Genomic DNA, 16375 nt, shown 5'->3' on the forward strand with positions numbered 1-16375 from the left:
TTTCTCAGCGACCGGCTGCCCCGTATCCCATTCTAATCATCGCCACTGAACGGAAACTTCATAGGCTATCTCGAGCAACCTAACCGACTGAAACTAAAGGGCATGCTTGGTATTCATAGAAAATTAAAGTTCCAATAATACAACAATGAAACAATGCGTGAAGCTCCGCTATGATGGCTCAAGGAAATCGAGAACAGACAGGGCTGTTTTGCATAAAAGATAGCCACTGCTTTTTTTGTTTTTTCTGCTCTTTGCTTATTCATGCTTGAGGTAGTTTTGAACCATCTAAATATGTCAGGAAGATTCATATAGGGAGGTCAAAACATCCCAGGAGTGTGTGTGTGTGCATCAGGCAGCATCCCCTGAACGCACCATCATTATGCTCTCATATATGTGAACGCTGCAGGCTTCTTGTGGGCTGGCCCCTACGGTGTGTGTTTGCGTGTGCGTGGGAGCATTTTTAGTGTCCTTCGAGATGTACTTCATGTGTGTGGTTCGTAGTCTGGATGATGTATGTGTGCACTGAATAAGTTTCCCCTGAGATTAAAGTATGGTGCCTATTTAGAAGAGTAACAGTGAGGGCCTATACAGCTCTGTGCTGAGATCTTGCGCTATAGTGTTGATAGCCTGAGGCTGAAATGCAAATACGGAGGAGCTTCTTGCCCTCTGAGGACAGCAAGTCTGAACCACTTGTTCGTGCGCATGTATATATGCGCCTATGCACGGTATGAGTATGTACAGTTTTGTGGCACAATAAATTCCAGTACCTCTTTTAGGCTGAAAAAGTAGGCCGAGCTAGTAGAGCTCATATCAGATGCTGTTTAGAAACCAGCTAAAAAGCCTGTAAATGAGTTTTGCTCCATTGCGCAGCTGTTCTTCAGGGATGAATTACAGATGCCTTGTTTACGGTAACCTGCTTTCCCCTCTCTTTGACTAAATGCCTGGGAAAAGCCTCATTAGAGCTAAAGATGAAGAATTTGTAAGGCAAATTTCTTAATAGCAGCCTAAAGCATATACAGCCAACTCCAGTGGAAAATGTGGGCAATACCACTCGAAAGACCTTTTGACCTGTTTTAGAAATGATATTTCTCAATAACCCAAAAGCATTGTTAGAAAAAAATAAACCCAATTACCTCATGATCTGTACGTGACAAAGAGTTTCACTCAGCAAAGTTGTGTTTCCATAACAAAGTCCCCCCTCTTTTCTGCTGAGAGTGACCCAGAATGAGAACAACACAGGGAGCTAGTTTGGACCAACTGTGCCTCTCAGAGGAGCCCCAGTTTGGGTACTAAAGCTCTTGTGGCTGTCCTTCTGTCCCGAACATCAGCTTTGAGGTCAGAGATGATGGATGGTATACCTCACAAAAAAAAAGATAAAACACAAACACCCAATGTGTGTCAGATGAGTTTGGGTCTTATGAAGTGAGGATGGTGGGCACAGAGGAGATGGAGGCAGTGGGCCAAACTGGCAGATCTAATGCTCCAAAGATATTTTGATCTTTCTTTATAATGAGCCAAGTCCTCCAACACTGTTTAACTGTCTTTCATCTGTTCCAGAATAATTTCTACAAAGTCATAAAAGTCGTTCCAGAACGACCGGGGCTAAATTTCCCAAAAACATCTCTGCTCCACTGAGTCAGTCGCTGATTCTGCGATTGTGCTGAATGACCTGAAAAGAATCGTGGCGTTCAAAGGGAAAAAATTACATGAGACCACTTTGAGGAAGCTGCTCACCTGCCTGGCTAAGACCAGTAGCGTAATGAAGAAGATGAACAGAGATACAGAACCCATGGTCTTTAGATCCTTCAGGACTCCCGGTCTGTAAGGAGAGGAAAATGTTATAACAACATTCAGCATTTTATTCTGAAAATTCAAAAGCTTAATGCTCTCACACACAAACTGTGGTTTACGTTGATTCCATCACACATACACTCCATCCTACTGCTGGAAACAGCTACTGGTAAACCAGGTTTATGCATGAATCCACATCCATATGAGCCCATAAAATGCAATTTTTCCTCCTGCTTCAGTAACATTTGGTAAAAGTATGGATACCGACTGTTATTTTAGAAATCACTGAGCCCCTTTTAAACTAAGGCCATAAATAAATAAGTTTTAACATATATACATAAACAGTATATTGCCAAATGTATTAAGTTATCTGCCTTCATATGAACTTGAATGACATCCCATTCTTCATTCATAGTTTAAGATGATGTCAGCCCACCCTTGTAGCTATAATGGCTTCCACTCTTTTCGGAATGCTTTCCTAAAGGTTTTAGGAGTGTGGTTATGGGATTTTTTGACCACTTCCTGAAGTGCATTTGTGAGGTCAGACGCTGATATTGGACCTTGGTCCTGGCTCAAAGACTCTGCTCTAATTCTACCCAAAGATGTTCTGTTAGGTTGAGGTCAGGGCTCTGTGCAGGCTGGTCAAGTACATCCACAACAAACTCGCTCATCCCTGTTGTGTTGTAACAGGAAGCGGCCAGCTCCAAACCGTTTCAAGAGTTTCTTTCATAGAACTAAGGGTCCCAGTCCAACTCCTGAAAAACAAACCCCCACCATAATCCCTTTTCCAGCAAACTTTACGCTTTATGCTGTTTTCCTGGCAACCGCCAAACCCACTGGATATCCAGATGAAGAAGTGTGATTTGTCAATCTGGAGAACATGTCTTCACTGCTCTAGAGCCCCGTGGCAGTGTGCTTTACACCACTGCATCCGACACTTTGCATTGCACTTGGAGATGTAAGGCTTGGGTGCAGCTGCTCGGAAGCCTATTCCTTGAAACTCTCTAAGCACTGTTCTTGATCAAATGTGAAGGCCCATTTGGAGGTCTGTAGCAATTGGCTTTGCAGAAAGTTGGGGACTAATCTGGACTATGCACCTCAGCATCTATTGACCCGAATCTGATTTTATGTGGCATATCACTTCATAGCTGAGTTGCTGTTGTTCCCACTCACTTCCACTTTGTTATAATCCCACTAACAGTTGACTGTGGAATACTTAGTAATGCGGAAATTTCACGACTGCTTAGGTGGCATCCTATCAATGTACCACACTGGCAACACATTCTTTCACAAATGTTTGCAGGAGCATTTTTTTCCCTTGATTTTATATAATTGTGGCCATAGAAGTGATTTAGATGGGTGGTGAGTGAATACCTTTGGCAATATTGGCCTAGACACAGGGTTTGTGACATTGCTTCATCTGTGTCTATGATAAAACATGCATCTGTATGTTAATGTTCCTCACAGCTTCATTCAAACGTACCAACAGCAGAGACAGAGAGAGAGAAAACACTTGTCGCACTTGTGGAAATGAGTATTCTCAGCATCAGCTCTAGTTACGTGTAACCACACTTTTCAGCGTGTAGTTTTCTCTGCTATTGTCACTAAGTAAAGTGGCAAAGTGAGTGTGTTTGTGTGTCGCTGGGTGCTAAGGTGCTGCTGCAGCTGTCTAGTTGTTAGATGAATGTGCAAATCTTACTGGAAATAATAAAAGCTGATCAGACATTTGCAGATCTTTCACAGAAAAGTGCACAGGGTGCTTAAGTCATGAAGCTGACACATTCAGATGCTGTCAAGGACTGTATGTCTGAGAGAGGACTGACTGACTGACTGCTAGGTTTGGCCTTTTCTTTGTAACTGTTTGGTGTACGGCTTCTCTCACATTGATGTGGAGGGATTTTAGTCCACTCTTCTTTACAGTGTTGCTTCATTTCATTAAAATCTGCAGGCATTCGTTTATGCACAGCTCTCTTAAGATCTTACTACTTACTACTTCAGTCAGGTTGAGGTCTGGACTGATTGGGCCATCGGGATTGGGGATTAGTTAAGAAACAGTAATTCGATTGAGTTTTATTTTTTTTAAGACTGTCTAGTTTTGAAGAAACAGAAAAGAATTTGGGAAACAATTAGCCCCAAAAAATCAGTGTCCACAGTTTTTATAAATTGGCATAACTATGAACAAGCACTGCTAGATTCTTCTCTTTTGTATCTATTCATTTTTTGAAAACTTCCCTTATTATCCCATTTGAACCTTGTGTAAATTTTCACCAGTAGATTGTGGTCAGCCTAATTCTGTTTTTACTGCCCCTCCTAATTTAAGTTCATAATCCTAGTAATGGTAGATGCTAACGGACAAACACATTTTAGTTAGCCAAAAGAGAGAAAAAACATTAAGGTTAGACTGAAACCCATAGCAGTCATGGCTATGGGGTTCAGAAAACAGATGAGGTCAATTAAACATTATGCAGTGTTTTATATTTTGACCCCTGAGTTAACTCAAAGACCCTGGCTGTGGTTCATCTGTAGTAAGTGTAGCCTACTCAGACAGCAAAGTGACTCTTGACCTCTAAGTTTTTCCCTATTGAGTCAGCTGTTTACCTCAGCTGTCAGTGTTGGGTGAGAAACATCCACTTTTTATATTCTGGGGGAAGCTGTAAAACTTTGTGAAGGGACTCTGAAACGAACGAGTTGAGGAGTCAGCGAAGCTCACTTTTGACTGAGTTGTTGAGGATATCCCGATCTTTTCTATTCATAACTACTGCTGTTTTTGCTTTTGTTAGCTGCTGTTACCCTCTCTTAGCTGCTGTTAGGCACTGATCTAGCCAGCATTAACTTACATTTAACTTAAATAAGTCTGTGGGACACTGTTGGACTCTGATGCTTCGTGAATAAACTCTCATATGATGTAAGAATGTAATCAGACAGTTTATCAGAGGGAAAGTGTGATTTAAGGGACTTTCAAGTCCAACATTAGCTGGCAAAATCTTATCTGAAAAGCAGCTTTTGCTATCTAGCCAGCTCATCGTCAACTGTCCAGAGATATGAGGGTCACATGTCTAATCTGTCTCTCGCCCTAAAACAGCTGGGATAGGCTCCACCCTCCTGCGACCCTGACAAGGATAAGCAGTAGAGAATGGATGGATAGAAGGATGCATGGATGTCTAATCTGTTGACAAAAGGTAACTGTGACAATTTGGGGAATAAATGAGCATGTTTATGCAAATGTTCATGTGTTAGAGCCTTGACTTTGGTTCAGGAAGTCAGGCTTAAAGTTAGGAACAAGATGACATTTTATCAATACTGCTTGTCTCTTTCTTTTACATTTTCCGTTTTTTGGTAAAGGGGACCCTTTCTCCGATGATAAAATACAGGTATAATATTTCATGTCTGCAGTTTAAAAGGGCAGGCATGAATTGAAATGTGCCTCCACAGCATGCCAAGGCCTAAAACTTCCCTTCTCCTCCCCTCTCTTCTCCTAGCGTACTTTGTATGTGGCTGGTGTGTAGTCATATAATTAAAATCTATTTGATCAGAAGGGCGATATCCTTCCTGGCCACTGTATTTAAAAACGGCAGAAAGCCTGCACCCACTCCTCTATATTTTTAATACTTATACATCAACTATAAATTTATCAACTTACTTCAATGATTAGTAGCTGTAGCTTATAGCTCAACAGACTGTGGATATGTGATCCTGTGCCTGTTATAACACAGACAGTACACCTAAAGTTCTCCTTCAAGATACTAAAGTGGAAATTATTATTTGTCAGCCCTGGTCTGTTTCTTTTTTGTTTTTCCACTTCATTGCTATTCTTATTTACTTGCCTCCGTGCTCTGGCAAAAGCAGTATTGTCTTCATGCTAATAAAAGCCGAGGTGAAGAAGACAAACAAAAGGAGAAATATGAGCTTGAGAAAAAAACTTTTTCTTTCCGCAGTCTCTCTAGGTGCCCTGGAAACTTTTTGCATAATGGGATTTTGTCAGCAGTGAGACTCTAGCTGTCAGTCAAAAGTGAATTGAGCTCCATCAACACAAACTGCTGCCATTCATCATCCCCATCTCCAGGGGTTACACTTGATCGACAGTCACATGGGATATCGCTGCCTCAGCATCAGTCTTCCCCCGTGGTCCAGTCTCATTAGTCATTTTAATAAGCTCTTTTCTACTGATGTGAGCAGGCTGCAGGGTCAGCGTGACGGAGGGTTTCAAACAGATAATATTAACCTAAAGTTGGCCTAAGAATGATTTCATCATTTCCTAAATAATGAAGCAGAAAGGATGTGTGGAGGAAGAAGGGAGAACGAGTGCATGCAGGTACCTGTCTGGTTTATCTGTGCGGTATAAGGCTTTGTTAAATCCATCCAGTAGAGTTGCATGTGTCTGGAGGATGATGATGTTGTAGATTACCACGGCGACCAGCATCACCACCATCTTCAGCTCGTAGTTGATCCTCAAGAACACGGAGCATGACACCAAGCCCAGTATACAGCAGTAGATAAAGTACTGAAAGAGAACATCAACAACAGATGACCCAATATGGCATGTGCTGTGGTGTGTGACTGATAAGTTATATTGCATACTTTGATAAAAATGTGGGATACTTTTAGTTTTGTGAGGCCCCAAATGCTGCCTTAAAGGGAGCACAGCTAAAACAGCTCGTTTCTGATAGACAATGAACTGAGGGGCTGCACCAAGGCTCACCTGTTCTACTAGAGTCCAAGAAAAGATACAGAGCTGGACACGAACACAACAACACAACACAACACAGAGACACAGATGTCTCATTTTGCTTGTTTAGATGTCATTTTAGATGGCCGCAGTACTTTCTCTGCAGGTCATGTTGCTGACCTCTCACTGCTGTACTTACTGGCAGGTAAAACTTGTTTTTGCCTGTGTTGTCCACCATGTAGTCCAGCTGGCTGTTATTGGTTAGATTCACAGTTGGCAGGATGTCATCCACAGGTCCTCCAGGATCCTCCACAAAAAACTAACAAAACCAAAAGAGATCCAAGCAGAATACACAGAAAGTAAAACATGACAGGCGTTGACATTACTTCAATGTCAATGTCAATACAAATCCATATAAAAATATCAATCAACAAATACATCAATTTTCTTCTAAATTATTTTCTGTCAGTCACATCACATGGGTCTCTAGCCTTTCTAAAGCTCTTTCCAAGGTTTTCTTTGGTCACTGGCTGCTTTTTCACTCCAGTCCAGTCCGGTGCCAGACCATTTTCAGAGGGATGTGTTTGAGCACTTAACACTGACCAGTGAATCACTCAAGCATAAAAAGGTGCCAAACTCAAGAAATGAAGCTCTATTTTCTCTACACATAACAGACAACTGAGCAAAGAACCAATTTAATTTGTATCTTTAGGCACTATGTTTTTAGCAGCCTGTCACAAAAACACATAATTTGTTCCCATTACTTTAGCTGAATCTATGAATATGGCAATGCCAAAGGTTACACACATTTTGACAGGAATAAAATAGCATTTTACCATGAAAAAGGTGATTCCCAAAGAGCTACTGGCTAACAACTTTGATTGCAATTTGAAGCTATTCATTTTTAAAGAAACTCTCTTATCATGAGAAATAGAACCAAGCCTACAAACCTGATTATGAGTATAAATGGATTAGATTACAGTAACTTGAAGTAAGCTACATTTTTAACCAAAGATCTGTGTAATACTTTGCTATGGTATGACACCTGCATACCTCAACATCATGCACGAATTGAGTCCAGAGATGCACAAAAATAAGACGATCTATTAGTTTATGACAGTTCCTTTAGAAAATAAAGGCAAAGCCTCCAGTTTCATAAGTATATGTGAACATATCTGATGTATGAGCATCACATTCTGAAACATCTCCATTCTTTGTTATGGCGTGAATCTGGATCAGTTCCAAGAGTTAATCTCTAATTCAGTGAAACATTGTAGCCTTGGGAGTGAATTTCCTGTTTCCATCATTTAACAGAAGTCATTCTAAGAGAAACATTTAAAGCATTTGAAATATTCTTTTACACTTTGGCAGCAAAATTCTTTAAAGATTTCACCTTTATCGTTATTGTATAACAAACATGTGTAATGCACATATTCTGTGACACATTTCATGCCTGTTTCCTGCTGCATGCCAAATGATGCTGTTCACACTGACAGCGTGTCTATTTAACATTTGAAAGAAATCCCCCATTTAATCACCATAAGCAGGGACTCTCATGCTTGACCTGGACAACATATTGTATGGAAAACCACAACGCTAAAAAAATACAACCATCGCTTTTGGGAGAAAAACCTCAGCAGTGGTACAATTGACCTCCACAGCTGCTGTGGTGTAATCAAGTGGGTAAAAATAGAATAGAAACAGTAAATAATGAATGTGTATTTTTGATCTTGTGTATTTCTTCTACAATTTTCAAAGGAACAGCAGCTGACTGACACAGGCTGAATGCACTAAGTAAAGGGAAATTCCTGAAATAGTCCAGTTTTGTGTGGAACAGTACAAACCCAGATTTTAATGACGGTCCCTTTTTTTGCAGAAAGTGTGCACCAGTGATATAAAACAGCAAGTTTTTTGTGTGTGCCACGGGAACTGTATTCTTGCTCTCTAATTACTCATATTGCCTGCAGCTACATGACATTTAGCTGCCAGGAGTTGAACGTTTCAGGTGTAATTTGGGGGAGAAAAAGCTATTCTTCACAGACTTTATTTTATGTTATTTTTATTTCTTTGTGCATTACTCCTGTGTGGGTTGTTTTGGGCCATCATAACAGTGTGAAAGGCTCACATGTATATATATTTGTGTACTCACATTTTAATGTTTGTGTACAGTGATGTGAAAAAGTCTTGCGAAACCCCAGTTTCTTAATGTTTTGCTAGGAAACTTTATTGAGACATGTGCAAACATACATGGAAATGAAGCTCATGCGTAAGTTCAATAAGGAAGATCTGTGATCAGTCATCTGCCTGCTTTCATTGGTCTTCGGCTGCTTTTCTGTTGACATTATGTACCGAGTTCCCACGCTGTCAATCTAAATAATGACATCATTACTCTATTCCAATCATCTTCTCGCCTGCCTACTTTGAGCCTATCGGCCTCCACTTTGTGTTCAGACTTTCTTTCTCTTAGACTTTCTTCACCACCACTAGCGTCTAGACTCTGGGAGGTCCTGTCCTAAATCCTATCACCGTTGGGATTCTGTTCTAACATGATGGGTTGGAGTCTAATTACTAAATACATTAATTTCTATCTCAATACGTCATGTCAAATTCTTCCAAGTGATCTCTCTGTTATTGAAATACAGGTTATAGTTTAGACAAGTCTAACAAGCTTATTGACATGAGTTGTGGATCAGGACCCTGAATGCAGACTTAGCATAGGCAGGTGAGATGGAAATTAAAGCATACCTTTATTGAATGGCAGCTGAAACAGTCTAAAAATAAAGGGTAACAAATTTGGGGGAAGAAAGGAGAGCAGGAACAGGAACTAACTGAAAATGCTTAAGAAGGGAAAACCAAACTAAAAGTGACTGAAAATATTACAAGTGTAAATAACAGGATCTAAGGCAGACTGGACACACCCTGCGAGGGGTAAAGAGATTTACTGATAAAAGAGAAAGACCTGATTGGGCTCATATGCACACACAGTAGGGAATAATGGGAACTAGAGGCAGCTGTAGGGAACACACAGGTGCAGACAAACGGGGGAAACAAGACTCGGGGAAAGAAAACTGAACAGCCACATGAGACAGAGAGTACCAAAATAACACAGGAAATGACCAAACATGAGAACACCTAACACAGACGGAGACTTAACAATAAGACAGGGAAAACACGAGGACATACAAGGACTGGACTGAAAGGGAGTGAAAAAGCATCCAGTGTTCAAAGAAAAATGTCAAAGATTTACAATAAAGTCTTGCTCCTTGGAAGGAAACCTCAGAGAGTGCAAACCTCTGCCACGCTCTGGGCAGTATTTACTTTTAAGGGAATAGTGCTGCCTTTTGTACATACTCATTTTGTTTTCGTTGTCCCTTCTAAGCATATTTTAAGACATTTGTAGTGCAGTAAAAACACATTTTTGGGTCAACTTGAAAGAATGGCTGGTGTGACATGTAAAAGTGAGGTCAGAGGTCAAACGTGACATGATATTTGGATGCAGACTTTAATGCATTGCTTCAATGTAATAATTCCCATACATGAGTATCGTATCCTAAATGTTGCCAACACAAACAAAGGCAGAAGAGTTTTAATCACAGTTTTAAAAATTAAAGGCATTTTATCAAAGTTTGGCCTTATTTGACCTTGAAGACGAGGTCAAAGGTTCAAAGTAATGTGATATTTAGAATCCCCACATATTCACATTCCCTATATGCCTATATGTTGTCAATACAAACAATGGCAGTAAGAAACATAGTTTTAAATAGCTCTGTATCGTATTATTATCACTCTGACCTTCGGATCAATCTATTGACCTTGAAGAAGAGGTTAGTGATCAAATGTGACATGATATTTAAGATACCATATTATAAGATACTTTAGATATGTTGATCAATTGTTCAATTTTCAACCACTAAATCATTAAGTTGACCTTGAAGACCTTGGTGGGGGATGACTTTGGGTTGGCTTATGTTTATGTTACGCACGGTTGTCTTTCAGGAATGACCATTAAGGTTCAGTTTATGCTCTGTGGGCACCATTTACCTCTTCGAAACAATCTGGGTATTCATAGAATCCATTATGTCGACCACATGATCAGGTTTACCAGTTTCCTTTAAACACCTTTCCACAGGAAGGGCATTAACCTTTTCTAAGTCATCATTTCAAAACCTCTGATTGCTCTTAGAGAAGTATTCCTGTTTCTCCTACTTATAAGTTTTAAACTTCCATTGATCTACTTGCCTTTAGAGGTGTAACGACATTTTTCTGACCTTTGATTTTGAGACAAGACTTGTATCTGGATTACTGAAGAAAATTCAATGTAGTTATAAAGTTCCCCAAAAGCTTCATTTATAAAACACACGCTGGTAAATTTCAGTTGTAGCAAGTGGTTAAAATTATTGTTACTATTAAGAAGGTTTGATTGCAACCCCGTGGCAACTGTTTTTCTGCTGTTCTGTCTGCAGCACTGATTTATTTCAACTTGACATAGTCTGCAGTGCACAAAAAACAACATAAAAATGTTAAAGTTTAAGCCAGTATTGGTGCAGTCTATTCAAACCAAATCATATAAATCATCAGAAATATCCACTGTGCTACTGCAGCTTTTATCAGAAAATGCACGGCACAGTGATCTGACGCTTCAGCAGCACTTCCAAGAACCAGCAGTCAAACAGCATTCACAACATTTAAAACTGGCTTCTCACCATGTTAAAGACAGCCATGACCAGCACGAGAGCAGTGGTCGTCATGGTGAGGACCAATCGCAGCCAGGGGTTATTGGTGACGATGATGCGAGAAGAAGTCGGAAACCATGTAAGAGAGCAGAAGGACCCCTTCCTTCCCTGCTGTGGATACAAAGAAACAGAGGGAATGACTTGAAGGTGATGAAACAGGGAGTGGGAGTGCTAAAGAGAAACACTGCTTTCCTCTGGGGATTAATTAAAAATGATACTGTAAGCTGGAAAACAGTATATTTAAAACATCACATTTATTTTATTTATATACAGTCCAGGGCAGATGATTCCTAAGGCATAAAGATATAGCTACAGCAAGTACATGGCACAAGTTCAAGAAGGTCATTCATTCCCATGTGGTGTCTTGTGATATAGGAATAATTAGTGTGCGGAATTCAAAGAAAACAGAAAGATCTCTGAACTGGAAAAGATGCATGCTACACATCCATCTGTAGTTAATATGAAGACAATGCTGGCAGCAGGACCATCTTTGGACTCTCTTTTACTTAGAAAGCTGAGCAGTGTATTAAATTTGCATATGTGGTAGAATGTAATATACAGTAGAGCAGTGGTCCCCAACCTTTTTTGCGCCACGGACCGGTTTATGTCCGACAGTATTTTCAAGGACCGGTCTTTAAGGTGTCGCGAATAAATACAACAAAATAAAACCAGTACCGGTACCCCAAAAAAAAAGATTTATTCATAACACACTGGAAACCGAGTTAACAATAAAAACGATAAAAAATCACGATGAAACCCTGAAAACCATAAATTTCACGGCCAAGCCTCAACTATCGCAGCCCGGTACCAAATGACTCACGGACCGGTACTGGTCCAAGGCCCAGGGGTTGGGTACCACTGCAGTAGAGTACAGTAATACTGTATGGTAATATACAATGTAAATATATTATGAGACAAGTAAACAGGAGGAAAGACTCACAGATATCTTAATGCATGCAAAAAACAACTAAATAGTATTAATAATGAGTTTTACCAGTGACCTGAGCTAACTGATAAACAGCAATAGATCTAAACATATGGGATTTGATTTTATAGTCAGAACTTATTGGTCAATTCAGTTCTATCTGTATAGCACCATATCACAACAACGGTCACCTCAAGGTGCATAATACTGTCTGGTAAAGACATTACAATAATACAGAGAAATCCCAACAATCAGACAAACCCAAGAGCAAGAACTTGGCGACAGTGGAAAGAAAAACTCCCTTTAAACAATAAGAAACCTCTGGCACAAGCAGGCTCAGGCAGACGCACACATCTACCACGAACAGTTGGGGATGGGGGAGAGAGACAGACCTTATCTGGAGATGTGTTATGATTCCTCTGATAAGGGCTCCCTTTGCCAGATCCCTCACTGAGGCCAGTGTTGCCTTCACACGTACTCATTCATGCTGTTCTAACACTATCACCTTCTGGGTTGGTGCATTTCAAACTGTGGCAGTTTTGGAACAGATGTGTGTAAATTAGAGGCCGACTGGATACCAGCCTGTTCCAATCACCGGCTTATTGATCAGTGCATGTCTAATAATAAGTTTAGATGCAGTAAAGGCCTTTGAAAGACTTCTATCCACTCTGCTCTGGCACACAGTACATTAGAGGGTTATGCAAGCAGAGCCTGGAGTGCCCACTAATGACCAACTGTCATCCCCATGTACATACACAGGGAATAATGCTGCCATTGGCTACGTTGGGCTTGCTTTTACATGCAACGAAAGCTCTACTAAGGCTTCGTTTTCAAATGGCAACCCCAAACCTGATTCGTAACAAGAGCAGAAAACCAATCAGTCGGTTTATTTCTTTAGAACAAGCAGAAACTAGCATTAATAAAAGGATAAGCTACAAAAAGAGAGAGGTCTAGCTTTTCCCTGGCTACACAGTTTTATTAAATGGTTAAGAGGATTAATAATGATCCTTAATCAGCGTGGCTAGATATGGAATTATTTAACCCAGGTAGGATGCTATTAAGTCTATTCTTTGCCCTATAGACCCAAGAAAAATCAAGACTGATGTGGATAATAACATAATAATTTGAACTTCTCAACAAGCCTGGCAGGGAAAAAGAAAGCTACGGGGCCACTCAAGAACATTGTCCTCCCTGGCTCCCATACAGAGTAACATTGATTTCTCTGAGGCCTGTTCAGATGGAGGATTCAATACCAGGAGGAGGGAGGGGGATTTTGACAATGGGGCATCTGTTTGACAAAGCAGTGATGCTTATACTAGAATAAATCCAACACAATTATGGTCTCCTCTTAAGAAAAAAAAACAAAACAACTTTTCAGGTCTTTTCAAATTGTAGCTTTTGTCAGAGAAAGAGCATTTTGTGCTTTTTCTGCGCTCAATTTAACCACACTACTATAGTTCCGTGTCCTCAGGACACTTTCAGCATATATGAAATGATACATTTAAGCTGACAAATAAAAGAAATTTGGCAATTTACCTCAGGCAGATATATGATCTAAAGTAAGTTATATTAGTGTATATTAGCTTGCCGGCTAGTTTCTGATTTGTCACCCTTCCGGACGGTATGTTCACACATGCTTTGTTTTGTGTCCTTGTATTTTGCGACACTACAGCAGTGTTTTCTGAGACGAACAAAGACAAACAAACAAAAAAAAACACCTACTCTGGCTGAAATGGTGAGCTAAGCTCATCTGACTTGAAAAGACATTTTCCAAGAAATGTGTTTGATCACAATAATCGTGTAATGCACTCTTTCACAGATGAATGGAACATGTCCTTTAGCTATTATATGCCCCATTAATAATGACTTACACAAACCCAACCGGGCGCACGGAACCAAAGCACACAGAGCATGCAAGGTTTCTCATTAGTCACACGCGTGACCACTGCAGCTTTAACTGGGAACATATTGACTGTTAAAATCATGGTTAGTGCAAACTCATCAAACTTAAGCTCTCCTTTTTTTTCCCTTTTTGAATATCTAGGTCAGGAGAGACCCACTAACTAGAAGTGACCCACGCCTATTGTGTGATAATAATCTCTAGAGAAAGGAGGACAAGGAAATGGGTTCTTAAGGGAGAAACCATTATTGATTGTCCATAAATCCTGTGTCAGGTTCTTGTGGCTGACTGAAAACAATACCCAAACCAATACTTATGTTGGAAAGCTAGCTGTAGCAGGGAATTCATGCATGCGCTAATTTATGAAGGAGAACAAAAGAGTAGATTGGCTCATATACTCCTCACATGTAATGATAGCAGCTGTTCCTCTGCTGAACATCTGTTAATCTTTTCTGATAATCAACCATCTCTCAAGTATAAAGGATCTAATTACACTGTTATTTATAGAGATACATTTTATGTAGGAGGTAGTAAGTGAAAAAAACATTGTCGTTTTACTGTATATATAAAACATAGTTACGTGTGGGTAGGACCAGGCTGGTTAATTCCTCGTGGCACCAATTCAATCAGTTGCTGGAAACATTCCTCTGAGAGTTTAGCCCATATTGACATGGTAGCATCACACAGCTGCTGCAGATTTGTCAGCTGTACATTCATGAGCAGAATGTCCTGTTCCACTAATTCCCAAAGGAATCTGTTAAACTGAAAGACCGTTTGAGTACAATGCACTTATTGCCATGTTGAAGAAACCAGTTTGAGATGATATGAGCTTTGAGACATGGTGCGTTACTCTGCTGGGAGGAGTCATTGGTTAGTAACAACACTCAGTCAATGCTCAGTGTGCCAAGAAAATCCCCCACACCACTACATTACCACCAGCCTGAACCACTGATACAAGGTAGGATGGATCCAAGCTATCATGTTGTTTATGACAACTTTTGACCCTACTATCTGAATCTCACAGCAGAAATCGAGACTCATCAGACCAGACGGGCTTCAAGGTTTGATATCTTGTGTATTCAGAGATACTCTTCTGCATATCTTGGTTGCAATGAGTGGTTATTTGAGTTACTATTTCCTTCCTGTGACCTCTGGCATAAGCAAATCATTTTGGCCCCAAGAACTGCTGCTCACTTTTAAAGTTCAGCAGGCCGTCTTGACCATGTCTACAAGCCTAAGCGCACTGAGTTGCTGCCATTTCATTGACATATTAAGGATTTGTGTTAATGAGAAGCTGAACTGGGGTACCTAATCACAGTTGGCTCGTAAATTTATATAGCATAGTTAGAGCTTTACACCAAACATCAACCTCTGGCCAATGTTGAGATCCCAAAAGCTGCAATTCCTTAAATGGCCACTTGGGGCTAACTGTAAAAGTGAGCTCATACCCACAGACTCTCACCACAACTTTAGCTATGAAATTAACAAGTTCACAGTCTGATTGGTCCCTATTTGAACATTTAAACCGAACATGTTCTGAGGTACAGCCTGTCCAAGAAGTTTGCCGTACACTAAAAACAAGTCTAGTATTTATTAGTGGTATTGAGCACTTTTTAGAAGGCATGGTGCATGTATAGTTTAAGAATGAAGCATTTTAACCCAGCTTGCTAATAACCTACCACACCAACCAACTGTCATCTGAAAATGGGTATTTCTGGCTCCACAAAAATATAAATAGTAGCTTCAAGTTGTAGGGTTGAGAAACCAATGGTAAAACCACTGTGTTCATCATTTACATACAGTCTATGATTCTGGTGGAGCGTTATCAGGTACCACTAGCAAACTAGGTTAATAAGACCCATCCCTAAGCTGTATTGGTGCCATATACAGACAGCGATACCGGCTAATTAGTGCTAAGTAACAGACTAATGACATACTAGAAGTTAACTCATCAAAACTGGGGCACAGACTTATTAAACAGGCCATCTTAGGGTTACGTTGTGCATATGTTTATTAAAACTTACTTTCTCTGAGTCTGCACATGCTTTTCTGTGTGTATTTGAACCCACCAGAATGTGACCAGCGAAGCAAAGGAGCAGGATCAAAGCCAATAACAGGAATGCCATCCCAAAGGAGATCCCGAGCACAGCAGTTCTGCAACACACACACAGACACACACACATTACTCTTTAGTCTCTTGGCACCTCTCAGCCTTCTAAAGTGCCATCCAGGCCAATAAATATCACAAGAACTTTTAATGTATTCTACCTCAGACCTGCAGTTTGTTTACACTAAGGCAGCACAACATGGATCGTGTGGCTCAAAAACAGGTTTGCTCATGTTTCAGTTTTTCTGTGGAG

At 40.3% G+C, this 16375-nt stretch overlaps 1 protein-coding gene across 2 annotated transcripts in view; it reads right to left on the reverse strand.

Annotated features, from left to right (window-relative positions):
- The window catches only part of adcy2b (adenylate cyclase 2b (brain)), a 69608-nt gene that overhangs the window by 6850 nt on the left and 46383 nt on the right, over positions 1 to 16375 (reverse strand). The window contains exons 15-19 of one of the 2 annotated variants that reach the window (XM_084920309.1): positions 16085 to 16169; positions 11161 to 11298; positions 6657 to 6776; positions 6108 to 6292; positions 1735 to 1819 (exon numbers count right to left, since the gene is read on the reverse strand). In XM_084920309.1, the coding sequence (XP_084776435.1) occupies positions 1735 to 1819; positions 6108 to 6292; positions 6657 to 6776; positions 11161 to 11298; positions 16085 to 16169 (613 nt within the window). Of the gene's footprint in view, positions 1 to 1734; positions 1820 to 6107; positions 6293 to 6656; positions 6777 to 11160; positions 11302 to 16084; positions 16170 to 16375 lie in introns of both variants that reach the window. The other variant, XM_084920308.1, reaches the window with a different exon arrangement.

This window comes from Perissodus microlepis, chromosome 22 (genome assembly GCF_051167445.1).
Source record: "Perissodus microlepis isolate ML-2025 ecotype Zambia chromosome 22, ASM5116744v1, whole genome shotgun sequence".
NCBI lineage: Eukaryota > Metazoa > Chordata > Actinopteri > Cichliformes > Cichlidae > Perissodus > Perissodus microlepis.